This window comes from Carassius auratus, chromosome 6 (genome assembly GCF_003368295.1).
Source record: "Carassius auratus strain Wakin chromosome 6, ASM336829v1, whole genome shotgun sequence".
Taxonomy (NCBI): Eukaryota; Metazoa; Chordata; class Actinopteri; order Cypriniformes; family Cyprinidae; genus Carassius; species Carassius auratus.
The window spans coordinates 8207443-8230971 of NC_039248.1; the positions used below are offsets into that span (position 1 = coordinate 8207443).

The window sequence follows — 23529 nt, forward strand, 5'->3', positions numbered from 1 at the left end:
TGACAACTGACTGGTGAAATTAATAATTTATCGTTTTAATTTGAATAATCTTATAATTTTGCTAGTGTATACATTTCACACCTCAGAAATTTCGCGTAGCGCACGTGGTGACGCTAAAATACAACATATTTTGTAAAAAAAAATATATATATTTTTCTGTAAAATATAAGTATTTGCATTGGGAAAAAATAATATCATTTTTAGTACATACCACTGTTGGTTTTGCAGCATGAATGTTGTTACAAATGTAACATTTGTCTTTTATTATTGGCTACTTCGTTTACTTGTATCAGGCTATCACTTTTGAAACTATATTTTAATGTGCTGTCCTTACATTATAAGTAGCTTCACAGTTCAGTATTTTATTTACTTTCTGTACTCAGAAACGCGCGCGCGAACACACACACACACATATTATTCACCCTTGAGAGAAAAAAAAGCAGATGCGCTAACCTTAATTTCAACTATCCGGGGCACATCATTAAAAACTATTTGTGTTTTGTCCTCCATTATGTTTCTGAATCACTGGCGCTTTAGTGATTACCATCAGTGCTTGTAACTTCAACTTGATGGGTGGTTGTGGCTTGTCTGAAATAAATAAAAGCTTTAAACAGGTGAAACTGTTGATCTGCTTCTCCGTTCAGTACTGCTACTTGAGGACCCCTGCCTTTATCACTATCCTCATTGGATCCATAATGGCTATAAAATGTCTCTCTGTACTTTTCTTTCAGAATGAAGAACTTCCCAGACCATGTGTTTCCATTCATGTAGGCATAGTTTTATTAATTAAAATGGACGTCTTACATTCTGTACATTCCACCCACACTGGCATCGATTTACAAAGCAACAAATAGTTAATAATACAGTATATACACATCAGTATCTATGTATTTTTTTTATGTATAAAATACTTTGTGGATATAAAGATATGTAGCAACAGAGGATTTCCATTTATAACTGCTCAAGCTGAAAAAGTTTACAGTCTCTTCTTTAGACAGTAAAGCGGAGGAACGTTTTGTTGCACACGACGAATGGATCTTTTTTTTTTTTTTCAGGAAAAAGGCATCAGCAAACCAAAGCAAAGACCCAGTAGCGCACATACACTTTACTACACAGGCATTGTGTACAATACCCAAAGTAATTTATGTATTTAACAGTGGGACAAATGTAAAAAATACATATTATTTACCATAATCCTTGTACACAGTTACCAGGGCAGTACTTGTTAAACCGTTTATGTAAAATACCTCAAGGCAACTAGTCACCCTGCCTTTCCCTTGTCATAACCGAAGTCATTTTACACGTTTATTTTCAAACAGCCTGCTTATTAAGAGATGAGGTTATAAATCAGGCAAAACCTCCAGCGGCTGTTTGCTACCGTGCGTCCCAAAACATGACATGTAATTTAGCATGTTAAAATTATATATATCATTAAAATCACAGCTTAGCATTCTTAAGACATGAGCACTCATATCCATATCACCACACATGCATATGAGAAACAAACAGTTGGATGTAATATATACACTTTAGCATTTAGTTATACACAAAAACAGCACAGCCTGAGTCCATTGGTTTGTTTTGATATGACCACAATTTCACTTAAACTTGACTTTAAAATGCAAATATCAAGGCAAGTTAACCTGACGTGGAAAGGAGAGAGGCGAACAAGAATATCTTTCTTGGGTTGTGCTCATTAATCAGACTTTCATTGGAGAATCTTACATAACACTATGATGTAACTTTGAAGTTTTTCCAGATCAGACTATAAATGTATCGCTATTAAATGGTTTGAAATATCTTTGACCACAAACCATACTCCTAATGAAATTATGAAAAATATGTCTTTGAGCATTGCTCCCTTATATTAAATGAATCATGACGTAATCAATTAAGGCTAGAACTTGTCACTCTCTGAGAACAGAGCAGGTAACTTTGGTGTTTTGTTTGTTTAATGAAACCTAGTGACCAGCTTAATTACATACAGTACACTCATTTTGGAGAATTCTGCTCACAGAGAACAGACAGTCAAGACACTAGCATCCAGACCCCAAACAGTATGCAAGCAATAGTTATTATTGACACAATCCATTTAAAAAGCCACTGGACCAGTCATTCATTATAAGGCAATGCTAAAAAGATCAACTGACCAAAAAGACGTTGTCAGGTTTTCTTTAGAGTTTTTGTTTGACGTTCATTAAAATATTCTCATATTCATTGTCAGCGTTGTGTGTGCCCACAGAGGGATTATGGAATAAATAGTAATCAGACATCCACACACTCATTTGCAGGTCCTGGTCGCACCAAGGGCTCTGAATGGCTGTTCTATGCACTCAGCCTTCTCCCTGTGTGTGCGGTACAGGTACGATGCCAGCATGTCTCCACTGCTCCATGGCACTCATCAGCTTCATGTGTGGTTGCTGCGGTGGGCATTTTCGTGTTGCCGCTCTACTGGTAAGTTCAGGGTTTTCTTGGCGACACAGTGAATGTGGACAGGTGTTCCGCCAGGCAAACAGGCGCAGTCTGGCTCGCTAAAGGTATTGTGGCACAGCTGGCATCCTTTCTTTTCAGACACTAATATTGGGCCACCTCGATACTTGAGCTACACAACACAGAATGCAGTGGTTAGTGGGTCAATGACATTTACTGTAAAGTATACACAATTATAAAAGGAAAGGAACACACTTAAAAACCTACATTAAAATGATTTTAGTCTGAATTTTCTTTTTTTTAATAATAATAATACTTTTATACAGCAAGGACACATTAAATTAGTCAGAAGTGACAATAAAGTTAATACGTCTTATATTTTTCAAATAAATGCTGTTTTTATTAAGATATAATAATACAAGTTTCCTGATCAAGAATCCCCCTTCATTATGATATCTGGAGAGATGTAACCCCCTAAATACATTAAATTAATTTTGATTAAATGAATAGACTGAGCACCATGTGACTTGACACTGTGCTGCTGACATTGAAAATAAAAACATAACTCATGAGAACGTACCCTGTCATGCTGAAGCTGGAGATTTTGTGCTCTGGCCAGCCCCACTGCAATCTGGGAAGTGCACCGTGCATGCACACTGGCCCTCAGCGCCCCGCACAGGAAAGGACGGAGTAATGTTAGAGACCACTCCTCTGGAAGGAGCTTTAACACACGCACTGCATCAAAAATGTCAGCGTTCTGGTTAAGCAAGTCAGCGGCAGCTACTGTTTGTGCCCCTCCTGGTACATCCGGGTCCAAGTAAACACTCAAAAGTTGATGGAAAAGGTTCTGACGGTAGAACTGGTCATGAGACGCAGAGGCCCAAGAGCAATATTCCTCAGCTGCAGCAGAGTCTTTCAGCTGGTGCACTAGAATGTGCAAGGCCTTGTCATGTTCCTCTAACTTCCCATGTAGAGTAGCTCGCTCAAGCAGCAGCAGCTCCGAGTCCTGAACTTTACCTACAAGCACACAAGCAGGGGACACTGAAACCATATTACAGCTCTTTACACCTTCAGCCACTTTATCGGGTACTCCTCGCTAGTACCAGACAACCATGTCACTTTTAAAGCCACTTAAATGACCTTTCTTCCCCATTCTGATGCTCAGTTTGAACTTCAGCAGATCGTCTTGACCATGCACAGTTGCGGTCATGTAATCAGCTGATTAGATCTGCATTAATGAAGAGCTGAACAGGTGTATCTAATAAAGTGACTGGTGGGTGTACATATCAATTGGAATTTGATGAATAACATTATTTTGGTCACACTTTATTTTAAAGTCCAATTCTCACTATGAATAAACCACTAACTATGACTTTTATGACTTATTAATAGTAAGGTATTGGGTTAGGGATGGAGAATATGTGACCCTGGACCACAAAACCAGTCTTAGGAGAGATTTATACATCATCTGAAATCTATATAAATAAGCTATGATGCATGGTTTGTTATTATAGGATTATATTTGTCTGAGATACAACTATTTGAAAATCTGGAATCTGAGGGTGCAAAAAAATTTAAATATTGAGAAAATCACCTTTAAAGTTGTCCAAATGAAGTTCTTAGCAATGGATATTACTAATAATTTTTTTAATAATTATTATTATTTATTTACAGTTGGAAATGTTCTAAATATCTTTATGGAAAATGATCTGGCATAAAAGAAAAATCGACAAATCAAAATATACATGTGCGACTTAAGACTGGATTTATGGTGCAGTGTCACATATGGTCATGCAGAATATGACTTCACAAGCACAAATAAACAGCCAACATGTTAATAATAGGCAAGCTAAAAAGCAACTAATTAATAGTACCGTATTTTCCGGACTATAAGTCGCATCAGTCCAAAAATACGTCATGACGAGGAAAAAAAACATAAGTCGCACTGGACTATAAGTCGCATTTATTTAGAACCAAGAACCAAGAGAAAAAATTAGCATCTTTAGCCGCGAGAGGGCGCTCTATGTCTTCAGTGGAAGACTACAAGAACACTGAGCAGCATACAGCGCCCTCTCGCGGCTGGAGACGGTAATGTTTTCTCTTGGTTCATCTCAAATTAATTTTGATAAATAAGTCGCAGGACCAGCCAAACTATGAAAAAAAGTGTGACTTATAGTCCGGAAAATACGGTAAGAATTGGTCCCTATACTAAAGTGTTACCACTATTTCACAAAATCTCTTATGGCTACTACTTGACAATTTCTTTTAATAAAAAAATACAAACAAAAACAAACAAGATATTCTTATCCATCTTATTAAATTTATAGTTCTAATAAAGAATTCATTTCAATAGAGTATTGTATTGTAAAAAAGAAACAACAACAAAAAGTGCAATATTACAATAGTCAAATATTTGTCTTAACTTTCATGTGTTATTCTGATAGAAGATTCTACTGAAATCTAGTGTGATACTGTAAACCTCTGCTTTAAAGAGGCTCGAGTGCCTGTTATGAACAGAAAGACATTATTGCTGTATGACCAGTCAAAAATGCAATGAGCCATATCTGCAAACTCAAAGACCACTAGAGATCTGCTCAACTCGGCTGTTGATGTTCTTAAGGAGAAAATTAATTACACTGCAACCAAATGGTCAGTGTGTCTGACATTAAAATAAAAACCTTAAATGTCTATTGGAGAACAGACACAGGCGAACATGTACTGGGTGCCTACCTAGTAGTAACTGGACCCTGTACAGATTAGACTCTTTCAGTAACCGTTGTAGTTTCTGGCGGGCAGCAGAGAGCTGGTCCTCAGTGGCTGAAGGTCGTGAGATCAGGCCCAGCACTCTGTCTGCATACAGCACAGCTAGATGTGTGTGACACTTCTCTTTCTGTAACAACAGACACACAACATGCAACATTTAGGGAAACTTCTAGCTTGGGTACAGGACTGGACTAAAGAATTAAAAATGCTTAGAACAGTGATGATTTACCTGCAATCTCTTCTCTAGAACAAGGTGTTCCAGGTAGAGCAGAAGGGCTTGATTGTGCTTCTGCAAATACGTGATCACGTCATCTGGGTTTAACTGGCCCGTCTTCTCCTCCGAGGTAAACCTTTTGGTGAAGATCTGCACACCAACCTGTATTTAAAAGATAAAGAGACCTATTCAGTGACATCCAAATGACTATTATGTGGGTAAACGATAATATAAAGTCCAAACCTTTTGATCCTTCTGTAGTGCCCAGTCTGCATGCCGCCACACAAGATCAAGGTTGGAGCAAAAACTAAGAAAATCCACAACATATTCAAACAGATCTGGTCGCGTTGAGTCCTGGAGATCGCCATTGACAATCTTTATCCACATCTATAACAGGACAGGACCAAAACATGCTTTTACACATCCATTAACTGAGAGTGTATCCAACTGTGAAGTTATTCAAATAAAACGCCATGAACTGACACAGAAGAGAAGAAATTGTTAAATAAAATATTTTTTCCTTTGCGGACAAACCTTATTCTTGTAGCTTCATAATACTATGGTTGAACCACTAATGCCACTTGGACTGTTTAAATGATGACCTTACTACCTACCTGGGCCATGAACATGATTGTTACCTTGCTGTCTATACAGGGTAAGAAAGCGCTATTATTTCATCAAAAATATCTCTGTTCTGAAGATGAACGAAGGTCTAACAGGATTGGAATGAGATGATGGTGAGTAATTAATGACAAAATGCTTTTATTTGAGTGAACTAACCTTTTAAAGGGTTAGTTAGCCCAAAAATAAAAATTATGTCATTAATAACTCACCCTTATGCTGTTCCAAACATGTAAGACCTCCTTTTATCTTCGGAACACAGTTTAAGATATTTTAGATTTAGTCCGAGAGCTCTCAGTCCCTCCATTGAAGCTGTGTGTATGGTATACTGTCCATGTCCAGAAAGGTAGGAAAAACATCATCAAAACCGGACTGGATATCCAGACTGCTTTGATTTGAACTCTCTCACAACAGACACGGAAGAGAAGACAATGCTGAATAAAGTCGTCGTTTTTGCTATTTTTGGACCAAAATGTATTTTCGATGCTTCAAAAAATTCTAACTGACCCTCTGATGTCACATGGACTACTTTGATGATGTTTTTCTTACCTTTCTGTACATGGACAGTATACCATACACACAGCTTCAATGGAGGGACTGAGAGCTCTCGGACTAAATCTAAAATATCTTAAACTGTGTTTCGAAGATAAAAGGAGGTCTTACATGTTTGGAACAGCATAAGGGTGAGTTATTAATGACATAATTTTCCTTTTTGTGTGTGAACTAACCCTTTAACCTAGAGTATTCTTTTAAAGGGTTAGTTCACCCAAAAATGATAATTACTCACCCTCATGTCTTTCCAAACCTGTAAGACATTCGTCCATCTTCGGAACACAAATTAAGATTTTTTTATGGAATCTGAGAGCTCTTTAACCTCCTGCTGACTTCACTGGTTCAACTGTAATTTTACGAAGTTCCAAGAACACTTTTTTTGCACACAGAAAAAATAAACTTAAAAAAAATATCTATATCTAACTAAAAATATCTTAAATTGTTTTCCAAAAATGAACAAAGGTCTTACGGGTTTGGAATGACATGAGAGTGAGTAATTGATGACAGAATTTTCATTTTTGGGTGAAGTAACACTGGCAGCAAACTTAGGCCCAATCCCAATTCTACCCCTTAGGGGAAGGGCCAGATAGTCCTTCAAACTAAGATTTTTCGGGACCAGACTTAAAACGAAGGGGTATGAATTATCTCGGCAACATGGCTGCTACAGCGAACAAAAAGACACATATGTAAGCTTTTTTGGCATAAATAAAGATTTTTACAAAAAATCAATCATATGTTTTATGTTACATTCAATTGTGAGTTCATATTAATGGTCATGTTACTCAAAGAAATGTTTGCAAAAAATCATTTATATTTGCTAACGTCATATTATGTGACTGCATGATAGTGCCATAGCATATGTCTGATCAGGGTGATAACTGCCGTAGACATTGATGAGGGCTAATCCCCCCAATAATTAGAAATCGCTAAACCATTTTCTCAAATATTGCCTATTCGAGAGAGAGAGAGAGAGAGATATGGAAGTTGCATGTATTCGTGTCTGTGCGTTTATCTTTTTAGAGTGAGTTCACTTAAAGGGGGGGTGAAATGCTCATTTTCACCCAATATCTATAGAGTAGTACTACATCCTTCATAACTCCAAAAAGTCTTTAGTTTTATTATATTCATAAGGGAAAGATAGTCTGTACCGATTTTTCCCGGAAAAACACGACCGGCTGGAGGCGTGGCGTGTGGGCGGAGCTAAAGAATCACGAGCGCCAGTAGGCTTTTGCGTTGAGAGCGTTTGGAAGCTGTGACATTACCGTGAGGACAAAACCAACCAAAACAAACCATGGCTAACAGTCAGATTCAGCGTATATTCGATCAGATCCAGAGGCTGAAATTTAACAAGAGCAGCATCAGCAATGACGTCTCTATGTGGTATGTACTGAAACTGTATATATATATATATATATATATATATATATATATATATATATATATATATATATATATATATATATATATATATATATTTGCTTAGCGGTTTTGGAAAAAGACTAAGTTCCACTTTGTCGTCTTTTTTTTTTTTTTTAAGCTGTACATGTGGAAAGTGCAGTTTGATGACAACATCGCATGTTGTTTACTTGATGTGCTTACGCACCGATAGCTAAGTTAACAACACAGAGATATTTGAAGCAGTTTTACTCACCGCATGCGGTTCCAACACACGATCGTGACCCTTTTTCGTTGGGAATGCATTATCCTTAAGAAATAAACGATGTGCAAATCCGGCGTCAAACTGGGCCTTGTTTGTAAAACAAGCATCTTCGAAATGCAGGGAACAAACACAAACACTTGCACAACTAAGTTGATGCTCTGTAAAAATAAACTCCATCCACTGGTCCCTTAATGCTGTTTCTCTTTTGGTAATCTGTGCAGGGTTGTCTTGCCCTGGCAACCAAAAACACACTCCTTTTGTGACATTTCGTGACGCTCTCGCTCTGATCAGTGAATGTGTCTGCTCTGCTATACGGGAGCGCGCGCTCTTCCGGCAGACGTGCCCTTATGACCCATAAGGAAATTCCGCTCCATCTAACGTCACACAGAGCCATACTCGATAAAAACTTTCCGAAACTTGTGACAAACCGGAAGGAGTATTTTTGGAACAGAAATACTCCTTCAAACGTACAACTTAATTTTTGAAACTTTGTCCATATTTAGCATGGGAATCCAACTCTTTAACAGTTTAAAAAACTCAGTATGCATGAAATAGCATTTCACCCCCCCTTTAAAAACAGCGATTGTATCCTCTCATTGCTGGAAAATATAATGTAGCGATTCAGTATTTAAACTGTATTTAATAAAAATCATGGGGCAGCATTGACAAGTATATTTTCTCCTGGATGTGTGAGCTGCGCTATTTCCGATATGTGTCATGTCATATGTGTCAGTAAGCAGCTCATTAATACAGAACGATAATTAAAAGCTCTAATGTACAACAGCTCACCAGTATATGTGTGTATTGTAAGCGCTAGTTGATGAATGATGGCGTGTGACCTCATAGTAGTGGTGTCCCAATCCTTAGGGGAATATTTTTTCGGGGAAGGGGAAGGGGTATAAAATAGAATTGGGCCTTAGGCTAAGCGGTCCCCACACAATCAGACAGCACATCAGCAATCAGATCTCACCTGTAAAGCAGCAGAATCTTGACCATTGTAGTGATACAGAAGCCCAAGAGCAAAATACCTGAACAGAGAGAAAAAAAAAACATTTACAGTCAAATCACATTAAGAATTACAACAAAAGTTATTTAACCATTGTCAAACACTGACATTTAAAGTTTTAATTCATGCGCTGTCATAGTAACTAAACTGAATAAAAGGACAGAGGGCATGGATGATTAATGCATCATGACGGTATATGAGACACCAACCAAAATATTACAAAATGTGATGATCAGCAAAGGTGTCACAAGCATCATCTTTGGAACATCTTTAGTTTTCTTGCAAAAATAAACTCAAAACTGGATCTTCTGATCCATAGCTACTCAAAGGAAAAATAAAAGCGAGTACCCACTTGTGATGCTTCTCCAGCCAGGGGGCGCTGTCTGACAAGACACAGGCATTATCGGAAGCCAGCAAGTCAAGGAGACTCTCGTGGCCGGTCTCTGCGTAGAGCTTCAGCAATGCAGTATCTACATCTTCACGGAAACCATTAGCACTGTCGCTGCTACGCACCTCGTGCAGGTAGCTAATGAGGAAACGTTTGAAGCGTTGTACCTTCTCCTGGTCTCCTTGCGTCAGGTGGTTCAAGTCAGCAAATTCATGAAGCGGTGGATGGCAACGGGTGAAAGAGGAAGAGGCGGGAAGGAGCAGTGGATAAAGAGAGATCAGCTCCCGTACATCAAGCTGTCCTTTCCTAAAATGGGCAACAGAAAAAGCTATCAAAATTAAAATGATATATTTTATATGTATGTATATACACACACACACACACACACACACACACACACAGAGGTGCATCTCAATAAATTAGTATCTCGTGGAAAATTTATTTCAGTAATTCAACTCAAATTGTGAAACTCGTGTATTAAATAAATTTAGTGCATACAGACTGAAGTAGTTTAAGTCTTTGGTTAATTTAATTGTGATGATTTTGGCTCACATTTAACAAAAAAAAAATCACTATCTCAACAAATTAGAATATGGTGAAATACCAATCAGCTAATTAACTCAAAACACCTGCAAACGTTTCCTGAGCCTTCAAAAAAAGTCTGGAAGAAAAAGTTGCACAACCAACTGAGAGAACCGCAGACTCATGGAGGAATGTCAAGCAAAATTGATAAAAAGAATTTGAGTGAACTTCACAAGGAATAGGATGAGGCTGGGGTCAAGGCATCAAAAGCCACCACGCACCGATGTGTCAAGGAATTTGGCTACAGATGAAGTACTCCTTGTTACCACTCCTGAATCACAGACAATGTCAGAGGCATCTTAACTGAGGAAGTCGTGGCCTAGTGGTTAGAGAGTTTGGCTCCTAACCCCAGGGTTGTGGGTTTGAGTCTTGGGCCAGCAATACCACGACTTCTGTGCCCTTGAGCAAGGCATCAAACCCCCAACTCGGGGTGTTCATGGTGTGTGTTTTTTCACTGCTGTGTGTGTGCACTTTGGATGGGTTAAATGCAGAGCACAAATTCTGAGTATTGGTCATCATACTTGGCTGAATGTCACGTCATGTCACTCACTCACCTAACTGGGCAAAGGAGAAGAACTGGACTGTTGCCCAGTGGTCCAAAGTCCTTTTAAGATGAGAGCAAGTTTTGTATTTCATTTGGAAAACAAGGTCCTAGAGTCTGGAGGAAGGGTGGAGAAGCTCATAGCCCAAGTTGCTCGAAGTCTAGTGTAAAGTTCCCACAGTCTGTGATGATTTTGGGTGCCAGGTCATCTGCTGGTGTTGATCCAATGTGTTTTTTGAAAACCAAAGTCACTGCACCCATTTACCAAGACATTTTGGAGCACTTCATGCTTCCTTCTGCTGACTAGCTTTTTGAAGATGCTGATTTCATTTTCCAGCAGGATTTGGCACCTGCCCACACTGCCAAAAGCACCAAAAGTTGGTTAAATGACCATGGTGTTGGTGTGCTTGACTGGCCAGCAAACTCACCAGACCTGAACCCCATAGAGAATCTATGGGCTATTGTCAAGAGGAAAATGAGAAACAAGAGACCAAACGATGCAGATGAAATGAAGGCCGCTGTCAAAGAAACTTGGGCTTCCATACTACTTCAGCAGTGCTACAAACTGATCACCCCCAAGCCACGCTGATTTGAGTCAGTAATTAAAGCAAAAGAAGCCCCTACTAAGTATTGAGTACACGTCCAGTAAATGAACATACTTTCCAGAAGGCCAACAATTCACTTATGAAGTATTCTTATTCGTTGAGACTGAACCACTGATATGAAATTACTCTTTTAATTATGTCCTTGCTACATTTTTTCTATCAGTTACATTTCTATCTATGCAGGCTCAGAAAGCACTCCATCAAAAATATCTTAATTTGTGTTCTGAAGATGGACGAAGGGCTTACGAGTTTGAAATTACCCAAGTAATTAAATGACAATTTTCATTTTTGAGTACTAACCCTTTAAAAAAAATTATAAATACAATTTTAGTAGTGAATAAAAGAAATAAATCTGACACAAGAACAAAAATACTAAAATATTTTTCAAGATGACTAATACCAATTAATAATACTATAATAATATGGTTGGAAACTGTCCATTTGCCCAATTCTATTCCAAGTTTTACTGAAGGCCATGTTTTTCTATAGTAAATCATTCTAGATGCACCTTTTCCATGTCATCGACGTAGAATATTATGGTAGTATAAGCAATTAGTGATTTAAATAGATTCTAGTTCTAGTTCTTGCTGTATGATAGATGTAGAAGCTTAAAATACATGCAGAATTCAACATGGTAGATCTACTGATATTTATGTCAGCCATTTATTCAGCTGTTAGACAAGTTACTGTTCTCCATCCATTAGCATACGGCGATAAGGGTCAGGTGCACAGAGGGATAAGAAGCAATTAGCAAAGAAGTTAATTAACTTCGTTCAGTCATCTTCTGAAGCATCTGGGTCTGAGCGACAATTAACAGTATTAATTACATGACAAAATGAAACACTTCACCTAAAAAGCTCTTTTGCTTCTAAGAACTGTAGCTGGCCAAACTGGATGAATCCTGCTTGTTGGAGAATTCTTTTGTGCAATATCTACAACATAAAAAGAGAAAATTATCAATTAAAATCCTTTCCCCTATTGAGAGAAACACTCATTTCTTCACCAGTTTGCCAGATCAGTTTGTGGTACCTGATATTTTTCTTTGGGAATGTTTCTCTGTGCCGCCTCGGTGAGGGTCAGGGCCTCTTCGACTCGATGGTTTGCCAACAGGTCTTGGATCTGACGCTCCAGAGGTAGAGGAACCAGTATATACACTGCTTTTGAAGAGGCTAAGACCACCTTACCTGAGAGAGGGCATCAGAAATAAAGAATTGAGGTTCTTCTTTACAAAGTGGACACAAAAAATTCATTAGCTAATTATTATCAGAACTTTGAGCACTGCATAACTTGAATGCTGTAGCTGATGTACCTATAGTTCAAGGCATTGAGGAACATTGAGTGATATGAAAGGGAGAACAGGTGTTTACATAAAACACCAATTTCACTACAAGCCACATTTATGAAAACAAACTATAGCATAAAGTAAAGCACATTAATAGGACATGAGAATGTGTGAGTGCCCGTGGTCGTACATGATTTATCAACTGAAAAACAATCAAGCTTGTGATCGGCACAATAATGAGTTTTTGAAGCAAGACGTATGGCGACTGACCTGATCTGAGCTTGTCATAACACTACATCAGGAGCTCCTGAGTAAATGGCCTTCACTATATTCTCTGCACCGCTTGCTTTATTAAATGTGAATGAGTCTTTTTTTTTCATCCTGATTCAAGCCCTATCAAGCTTTAGCAAGTCTTGACAGGAGACATTTTCCTTGCTGCTTTGTAGGGAAATTTACCTCAGCACTTCAGAGAAATCCATTCTGGTAAAACAGTAGACTGTAGCACTAGCAATCTGAAGGAATAACAACTAAGACACCTGAGATCTTAATATATATTGAAATGTTTAAATCGGTGACATTTCTGCTGTTTCTTACAGGATTTTGTTTTTGTAAATTTTCTTCTGAAACTCTGTTTTAGGGCTGTAGCTATCGAATATTTTAGTAATCGAGTATTTTACCAAAAATTATATCGATTAATCAAGTAATCGGATAAAATGTGTTTTTGCTTAAAGTGCAACATTAATTATGCAAGAGAAAATAAGACTCCTTAACAACTAAGTTTCCTTTATTAGAAAAAATATATATATATTTTTATTTTTTTAAATGCATAGAATGCAATGCATATATAAAAAAAAAACATTTAATTATTACCCATTGTTTCTCTGTCTGTAGTTATACTGTGAACAATGACAATAAAGTTGACAGATGAATTAAGTGCATTTAAGTGCCATTCGGTTGGGGTTTTAAATAAAGCATTTTCAGAGATGCACATAAAACATTAATTTAATTTATCTTTTAATTATTGAAAATTAAGAAAACGTAACTTTTTGGTAAACAAAGGGGATTTACTATTAAAAATAAAACATGGAAGAAATTTTGTGTGATTAAACCTTAAAAAATAATAATAATAATGTTTTTGATTTTTTTTTTTAGTAGTAGGCTGTGTACATTCTGCTGAACAATAGTAATACATCTCTGGCAAATACTTGTCTAAAACAGGACTTTTATTTTGACGGGTTGACGACGTACCTTTACAGTTCTGTGTACGTTATGTGACGCTAGTCTTACTCCAATCAAACGGTCAAATGCTCATGAAATGATTGTCAGAGCAGTTCTGGAGATGTTGTTCATGTGTTCACATCCTCATTTAGTTAGACAGCAGATGCTGAAATTACCATGAGCGTCACACGCACTTCAGTTTGTGTGATAAAGGAAGACGCGCTTCTGCTCCATTCCTTAACAGAGACACGCAGAACATGCAGGATTCATATTTAAACAGATGGTTCCGGCTTAATATTTACAGATATTAGTCGATATCGTGACTTGATGTAAGTGCAATGACCTATTTTTTGTTAATTCATTCAAAATTTGGCAAATTCCATGCCACTCTGCGTTAAACTGTAAATTCCGTTTTTATGACTGATCCGCAATTCCGTCTGCGTTTTCTGCATCACGGAAATCATAGGGCCCTAATTGTGGTATGTCAGCTCTATCTTGCAATGGACACACGCCACGACCGTTCTCTTTATGTTTGCCCGCGCCCTCAAATCAAAACACTGCTGACTCCTTGGCAGTATGCGATTTCGGCCGCAGGGCTTGTGTCTCCCTCCGCTTTGCGGAATACGTAAACGCGTTATGTCACATTAAAACAATCATTGTGAAAGAACCTGATGTGAGATTTAAAATAAATTAAAAGAGGCTGAGGCAGAGGAAATTGCCTCTATTTTTTGTAATCGAGGAATCGTTTCAGCCCTACTGTTTTGGATAAGTTAACTACATATCATATAAACAATCAATCAAAATAATTTATTTTAGTACCCTTCCAAATTTTCCTCTTTAAAAAAAAAAAAAAAAAAAAATCACAGGCAAAAAATCCACACACCAAACAAAATGCAAAGTCCACTGAACAAATATGTCCCTGAAGATGAGGGTGACAACAAAAACTATAGCACACAAACAAACAAAAAGTGACCGTGCACACATACACACAAATAAAATATTTCAGACCTTGCTGGACAATCTTTGGTGCTAACTTAGGCACCGTTTACACAATGTTTTCAGACAAAAACTGGAAACTTTTTATGTGTTTTCCTGTCCGGTTACATGACAACGACATTTTGGGACTGAAAACATTTTTGATAACAGGTTTCAAAGAGCAAGTTTTTTGAAAATGCCACCATTGTGGTTTCTGTGTAAACACCCAATACGAGAATCTTTAAAAATGGTGACGTAATGCGCGTGCGTAGTATTTGATTGGTATGTAGACATGCACTGTATGTGTCGATTTTAAAGGCAAGCATGCACAACTTACACAACAATGGTGGAAACAGAGTACATGGTACTATTGTTGCTGCTCAAGAGTTTGCTAATGGTTTTTCAGCAAAGCGTGGATTTACTTCAATATTACAACCAATTCATATACACACGGCAACAGGTACTGTTTACTAACAAGGTGACAGTGCAAACTACTGGCCTGCCATATGTAATACAGCGTGAACATTTAAAAAATACACGATGTTTTGATGAATGATTTGCATTTACACGTCTGCGAAAATGTCATTTATATGTGAACATTTTTAAAAACGCAAAGGAAAAACTTTTCCATTTGTTCAAAAGACAATGAACTTGCATTTTGTTTGGTGCACAGATTTTTTGCCTTTGCTTTTGGTATTTTCACTAATAGTATTTTCACTATTGATTGAATCTATGCACTCAATTATAAACTTTTATTTTACTTAATTGGCGCAGAATTTTATCATATATTCATGTTTAAATCATAAACTGCGATTCGCCAAATGGTACTTTTCCACTGCATGGTACAGCAGGGAACTACAGTGTGACCAAAATGGTCACATATGCGATCCTAATTTTTATGAGGTCGCAAATGTATCATTGATTATTTTTGTACCTACCTTATGTTTTAGGCAATATGCTATGATTTACTATGAGCATTTATTAAAACAGAAATGTGTATTTTAAAAATATGTTTTATAACGTGCTCTGAGCATTCAACACATCAAGTTGGCTTCATCCCCAAGATGCGGGAAAGCTCAACTGGTTACTCGCGAGCTCTGTTGGTTGCGCACCAGAGAGAGAGCCGCGTCTCACAGACAGAAACACTGAACTGAGCTCTCCTTAAGGACGTTCGTGTCCTCCTGCACCTGAATGAACAAATACAATTCACAGTTTAAACAAACAGAAAAGGATGCGAAAGAGCTCAATTCAGCACCGCTGTGTTCTGGTGTTCAGAGCGCACGCAGAGACATCTTCTTGCTTTTGTACCGACAACAAATACATACTAAATAAATATGTCAAAATACCCGTCATGGAAAGTGTGTTCAAAAAGTCTGTGGTTATGTCTTAAGTGAAAGTAAAGAGTTGGAAATAAATCGGGTGTGTATCATTATAATGTCTCTTAAAGTGACCGCGCCTAATTTAATAGCTCTGCTGTCAGTGTCTTTAATGTATGAAAATGAAAGTAAATCACTCACTGCTCTTGATTGAATTACTTTGTAGTTTTAACAAGAATTTATCCACAGTCAAACCAAAAATCAGATATAATTGATTATATTGTTTTACTAGTGGGTGCAGGACACTAGTTCATTTATGTAAGTGAGTAAAGCAAAATACAGTGATTGTGAAATATTATACCCAAAAATTCTTCATACAGTAGACTACCAGTGAAATTGATTAAAAAAAAAAAATATATATATATATATATATATATATATATATATATATATATATATATATTAAATTAGCAACCGGACCATGCTCTGCAGAGCAGAGACATTCACTGATCAGAGCGAGAGCGAAATGTCACAAAAGAAATGTGTTTTTGGTTGCCAGGGCAAGACAACCCTGCACAGATTACCAAAAAAACCCCCAAAAAAACAAGTTGTGCAAGTGTTTTTGTTTGTTCCCTGCATTTCGAAGAAGCTTGTTTTACAAACAAGGCCCAGTTTGACGCCCGATTTGCGTATCGTTTATTTCTTAAGGATGATGCAATCCCAACGAAAAAGGGTCATGATCGTTTGTTGGAACCGCAGGCGGCGAGTAAAACTGCTTAAAATATCTCTGCCTCTTTGTTAGTGCGTCCGCCTCCCATGCCGGAGACCTGGGTTCGAGCCCCGCTCGGAGCGAGTGCTCGGAGCGTCAGAAAGGACCCTGGAGAGAGGGGTTACATAAGCAAATATATGCAGTTTCATTACATACTACATAGAGACGTCCTGTTTTAGTCGTTGCTGCTGCTGCTCTCGTTCAGTTTCAGCCTCGGGATCTGATTCTGGATCATAAATAAACGGATGAATCTGACTGTTAGCCATGGTTTGTTTTGGATGATGTTTTTTTTTTCCTCACGGTAATGTCACAACTTCCAAACGCTCTCAAGGCAAAAGCCTACTTGTGCTCATGATTCTTTAGCTCCGCCCACACGTCACACCTCCAGCAGCTCGTGTTTTTCCGAAAAAAATCGGCACAGACTATTTTTCTCTTATAAATATAATGAAACTAAAGACTTTTTGGAGATATGAAGGATGCAGTACTACCCTATAGGTACTCAAGATTAACAGGATATTGAGTGAAAATGAGCATTTCACCCCCCCCTTTAACTCTGGTAATAAAATATCACAAGAACTAAATTTCTAAACTATAATAAATAAACTGTGATAATGTGAGAAATGTTGAAGGTGTCTGAATACATTTTGGTTTGACTGTATGTTATTTTACAGTGAAGACTATGCAGTGCCATTTTAAATTAGTTTTTGGACACCTACAAACTTAAAAAAATTAACCATTGTGTAAATAGCAGAAATAAATAAATAGAACGAACATACTGTAAATATTAAACCATTTCAGACAGGGCTCACTGTACGATTGGCACCAGGGCCCCTCTAACCCAGCTATGGCCCTGGGTTAAGGTACCAAGACAGAGCAATGCACTGTGTGTACTGTAAGAAATAAAACAAGACAGCATGTGGTTTAAAAGATGGCAAGTAAAATAAAAAGCACATCTGTATGCAGTACAGTGTCATTATTATCCAGAGCGGCTTATATAAAAAGTTTGTACGACCAAATTTTGTTTTGCGCAAATAACTGAAAAAGTTAGTCGCGCAAGTGCCACCAGTGGTAAAGGTTAGTGTAGTTCCCTGTATGGCTTGGCATGGTTCACTTTTGGGGGGTTTTCCACTGGGTACAGTACCTGGTACTTTTTTTAGTACCACCATGGTTGAGGTTCCAAGTGAACCGTACCGTTACCAAAACGTGATGTGCAAACTCTGCTGATCACTGATTGGCCAGAGAGAATAGTCACGACCTGCATCACTGAACTTGCAACACAAATACAAAAGAACCACAAGATTTAAAGAAGCACAGCCAGCGAAGAATTGAATGCAACTGTTTTGAAGAGAGCACACCTTTTTTTTAACAACCAAAGGAGTCGTGGCAGTAGAGGCGGCGCCACTATAATGACATGAGAATAATCCCGCCCACTCTAAAACAATACTAAACTGCAGAGGAAACACAAACCGTGCCGAGCCAAGTCGTACCATGCAGTGGAAAGGCACCACAAGTGAGTTGATAACTGGAACGGATTCGGTTTAGAAATTAGTTGTCTGACTGAATCAATGCCATGACACCTGGGATTGAAAATATAAGTCTATTTTGCAAATAATTTAGACTAGTGTTGGGCAATATGGTCATTTTTCAAATCGTCACCCCATGAGATCGACGATACACGATATTATCGTGCATGGGTGGAGCAAGAGAGAAACTCTTTGTTCTTGTCATAGCATAACAATTTGGTGTTTTAAACCGCACAGGTGCGCGAGAGAGCCAATGGAATCACCAATAATCAAAAAAATATAATTAAAACATACGGACTGATTAAACTAACGTTAAATATAAAAATACTGTAAAAAATACGCAACTGTCATATCGTGCGTTCTGTGACAAATATGCCACATCTACATACTGAGGTAATCAGTCTAAATGTTCTGCAAAACCAGTCAATGGTGAAAATCAGTAGTAGATTTATTTTAAAGTTCAACAGTTTAACACTAATATTGATCATAATCGAACACGTTAAATATAAAAGTATTCAAAACAGGTAAGTTGATATATTTGGAGTAAAGTTGAATTGAACTGATGCATCAGTCTACAGCACTCCGGAGCATGCCTCATGACGAGCCCGACGCACCTCCAAAGAAACAAAAATGAAATGCATTCTAACACAACTGTGGCATTAAACTCAGTTAGTGAGGGCTCGTTTAAAATATTGCACATATACAGATCGTTTAGATTACTTGTTAAAGTGCAACGAAATACCCTATATCTGCAGATGATGGATGATGTATGTTTGTGGATGGAGACTTTGTAACGGCCAAAATGTATTTTGCATGCATCACATTATAGTGCGGTGTGCATAAAAATAATAACAATAATAACGGCAGCTATTATTATTTAATACATTAATAAGAGAATGAGCCTAATATCACCTTGATTATCGACAGAGAAATCTGCTTATGTTGATATCTCTGACTATTATCGATACACGATTCGATCCAAGTGCACACACACAGCAGTGAGAAGTGATTACACTGTGAACACACACCCAGAGCAGTGGGCAGCTATATCCAGCGCCCAGGGAGCAACTGGGGGTTCAGTGCCTTGCTCAAGGGCACTTCAGCCATGGGTATTGAGTGTGTAAGAGAGCACTGTTTATTCACTCCCCCCAACTACAACTCCTGCAAGCACCAAGACTCGAACCTGCGACCTTCAGGTTACAAGTCCAACTCTCTAACCATTAGACCACAGCTGCCCCTCTTCATAAACATTGTTGTTGTTTTTTTCATTGAAGCTAAATAAAAAAATTTGGAACAGTACAATTGTGTGAACTGTAATTTTGTTTTGTGGAACACATTTAAAGATACAGCATGTAAAATTTTCTTAACGTGCATATGCCATTAGGTTGCCTTTTTCTAGCCATCGTTATGTTCACGGTCACATATTGGTTTTAAACTTTTAAGGTAATGATCACTTGTAACAACGGTTACCAGCTTTCCTCAAAGCATCATATTTAACCACAATGAAAATCTGAGTTGAAGCAAACTAAACAAATGATTGGAGACATTCTGCATACATCATCGAAGAGGAGTCATAGTTTCCACCTCAAAGACTGCAGTGAGCCTGACTAGCTTGACTGTGAATATGCTATAAACAGAGCAGACCCCCACATTTAACATGATGTAAATGAAAACACAGTCTATCTGCCGTATGTTTCTACTGTAGGTCCAGTCTAACTGTCAATAAATCTTTTCTGGCTCTGGAATGCTGGAAAGCTATATTTTCATGACTTGACTACATGCCAAATAGGTACACTGTGCCTTAATGTCCCCAGTACAATTAATACAGTGCAAGGTAGAAATAAACGGTAAATGTATGGGACAGCACTCTTACCTTCAAAATCCTGTAAAAGGTGTCCATCTCTGAAAGATAGCGTCTGTTTGAGCTGCTGGTCCAACATGCTGTGAACGGTCACAAAGCCTTCATCCAGAGCGACCACATACGGGAAACACACAGCCGCCGCAATCACGCTCTCTGACCAGCTCACCGGAGCACGCTGAGATATGCCCTCCGCGTTAGCAAACATCCCTGAGAGATAACGATACAGAGATCCATGACTCATCACGAGTGATTGCCATGACGACAGACATAGCCAAGGAGACAGATTCATATCTCAGGTGGGGTGCGGCTAACATTATAATACAAATGACAAATAAACAAATAACAGATGCATTCACCATAAAAACAATTCATGATACAGAGTCCTCAGTCATTTCCTTTTGAAATGCATTAGTGTGAATATAAAGGGATTCTTACTAAGAATTTAGACCACAAACACTATCTTCCAAAAGTCCAAAAAAAAAAAAAAAAAAAAAGGAATATTGGCTTGCATCTCTTGCAGGGTTGACATTTTTGAAAGCCACAACCACTTCACATATAGGATTCCATTATTCTGAAGTCAATGAGGTTTTAATTGGGTTTTTGGTTAAAAGTCTGAAATAAGTTCTGTGGTTAACATAAGCACAAGATATTTTCATGTTTTATTCTTCAACATTAACTTCATCAGTAATTGTGGTGTTGTTCGTTTATAGCTTACATATAGTTTTTTACTTAAGGTGATTTTTTTTTAGTTTAAAAAATAAAAGTTGTGTTTATTTGTAAAGATTATCTTGATGATAAGAATCTTAATAAGAAACTTAATTTCCTACAACAAAAGTCATCACTGCTCAGTCATCACTGACAGCAGAATACATTTTTTAGTCTATTTATTTTTTCAGAATGAAATGTTACATTTATCCAAACACATGTTCTTAATTTATATTAAAATCTCCCTTACCTAAACCATAAAAGATATTCAGTCACAGATCTGAATGAAAACTTCCAGTGAAGATTCTCAAAATTTCATTGATGACTAAAATGTTCCAATAAGGAAAAGAAAAGCCTCATGCTGGGGGCGAGCTTATATTAAAATTTGAATAGAAGGTCAATCTGTACATACTGATCATTCGATGCCATTTTTGACCATTTAACTCACCGAGCCCGCCTGGAGCAGCCAGGAGAAACTCTTCCCGGCCAATCCTCTTCACAATGGGTTTCCTTTCTTCACAGTCATAAGGGAACAGGTCCTGAGAGGCTCCTGTGTTGTAGTTGAGAATCATATACTGTGTGGACAGGGCAAGACAGATATTGAATCCATCCAGGCTCAGAGCACAGGGCTGCTCTGGTGTGGTTACTTCCTTTATCATCTGCACTCGGTCCTCATGGACTGTACAGATCTGGACAGCCCGTCTGCGTGCCAAAACCACTGCCATTTCCACACAGAACGCATCCCCTGTCACTGGATTCTCATTGATACAAAACGCAGTCACACCTTTGAGCTTTGTGCCACCAGTGGGCACAGGCTCCAGAGTAACCATGTCCACAACAATAATGCATGAGTCACAGAGGACAATTAGACGCTCCAACGCAGAGGCAGCCTTCAGCTCAGCCACTGGCTTCTTCAGGCCCAGGTATTTGTGGAGGAGCTTCTGGGCACTGTAGGCCAGCTTACCTTTGGCTGTAGTGTGTTCCTCTAGTAGGAAGTGATGGATGAAGCAGTCACTGGTGCCAAGGTACAGGTGTTTGCCGCAGCACTCTATGCATTCGATGATTATCCGCACCTTTTCACCCATCACTTGCTCCCGCTCCACGGCGGGAACCAGCTCAAAAGCTTTCACGCTCATGATGCCACCCACATCTACAGAGAGAGAAAACAAAGACAAAGTCAACGTCTAAGGTTAGACTTGCACTGACAAGTAGGAGTAATAATATAAAGAATATTATAAAGATTTTGTTATTATTATAATAAATAAAAAGAAACATGTTACAAAGAAAAAAAAACGTTAAGTAAAGAGTTTCCCTGTCTTGCTGAACAAAGTCTAAACTAAAGCTATGAATAGAAATTCTTATATGAAAGATAATTAAGCCCTTCTCATATTTAAAAAGTAATGCGAAAGTAGCGTAAAAGTAACGCAATTTACATTACTTTTCATAAAAAGTAACGGAATTCGTTACTTTTTTTAGGCAGTAATGCAATATTGTAATGAATTACTTTTAAAAGTAACTTTCCCCAACACTGCTGACAACAAATATGAACAATATTCTAAACAGAAACGCAAAATAGCTTATTAGTGTCACTAACTGGTATAATTTAGCATATTCTAGAGCAATAAATCACAGCTCTGACGTAAAAAACAGGTGCCTATCAACCTGTGGTTTGTATTCCACACAGGTTCATTACAGACCTGTCCCGTTCTTCTACAAAACGCAAAAGGCAGTTATTTTTAGTAATACAAAGTTGTATGCGAGATACATTTCTGTCAAACCAGCCAAAGATTACACTAGGAAAACCATATCAAGACGAATCAACACTTAATTCCTCTTTTAAGCACCAGCACCAGTTTCACATCCACACCAGTCTGGTGTGAGCATTTATATGAACGACAGACAGAAGTGAATTGATCACGGGCGTCTACGGCTGTGTTTTAAAGCTTAGTGAGATGCCCATTTAAAAATATTCCTTTTGGATTTTTCCTAATATGCGCCTATTATGCCATTAAGGGTGTGCTGGTAGACAGTTCGCTAGAGTTTAACACACAGCCTACGTGTCTGGTCGTGTGAGTGTGTGTGTGAGTGGTGCGGCATGCAGAGAACGCAGATGATGTTAAAGTCGAGCGCATATCGTACCCCAGCCGTGGCCAGTGCGGTCCTGATTTGAGAGATGGCAGTGTTTTCACGGCCTGCCCGTTTCATTCAAGCGCCCCACTCCACCTCCCTTGCTCGCTCACTCTCCCTGCGGTAACGCTTCCTGTATCTCCAACGAAATACATCCGGCCACGTGACGAGGGTGGGCTCTGGGCTAGCTTATTTATTTGTGAAACCGAAAAAGGTTCCATAAACCTTTTAGTTTTGGCGTTAATGTCGTTAAAACAGAAAACAATTTCTTTAAATAATTCTCTAAATTATTCTTAATTTATGGAGTTTCGTTAGAATGCTAACGGTAGATAATTAAGTTTGTAGGCTTAACAGGAAACATCCGCAGTTTCATGTTATGGGCTCCTTCGGC

General features: G+C 38.1%; 1 protein-coding gene across 1 annotated transcript; it reads right to left on the reverse strand.

The window, feature by feature from the left end:
• Positions 1-756: 756 nt before the first annotated feature.
• On the reverse strand, positions 757-23306 carry LOC113093974 (transforming growth factor-beta receptor-associated protein 1 homolog). Its single transcript, XM_026259603.1, has 12 exons — positions 23151-23306; positions 21460-22161; positions 20319-20513; positions 12392-12546; positions 12212-12294; positions 9599-9940; positions 9211-9268; positions 5651-5794; positions 5423-5569; positions 5161-5320; positions 3011-3447; positions 757-2602 (listed from the first exon to the last, which is right to left on the reverse strand). The coding sequence occupies exons 2-12, from the start codon at positions 22145-22147 to the stop codon at positions 2408-2410; spliced, it is 2604 nt and encodes an 867-aa protein (XP_026115388.1). The 5' UTR covers positions 22148-22161; positions 23151-23306; the 3' UTR covers positions 757-2407.
• Between the last annotated feature and the right edge of the window lie 223 nt (positions 23307-23529).

What these genes read in the sequence shown, in the direction of transcription:
- LOC113093974 (XM_026259603.1), bottom strand. Translation starts at nt 22,147, where the DNA reads ATGAGCGTGAAAGCTTTTGAGCTGGTTCCCGCCGTGGAGCGGGAGCAA. An exon ending in GGCTGCTCCAGGCGGGCTCG is followed by an intron (nt 20,514 to 21,459) that starts GTGAGTTAAATG and finishes GTTATCTCTCAG; the next exon opens with GGATGTTTGCTAACGCGGAG. An exon ending in CCTTTTACAGGATTTTGAAG is followed by an intron (nt 12,547 to 20,318) that starts GTAAGAGTGCTG and finishes GCCCTCTCTCAG; the next exon opens with GTAAGGTGGTCTTAGCCTCT.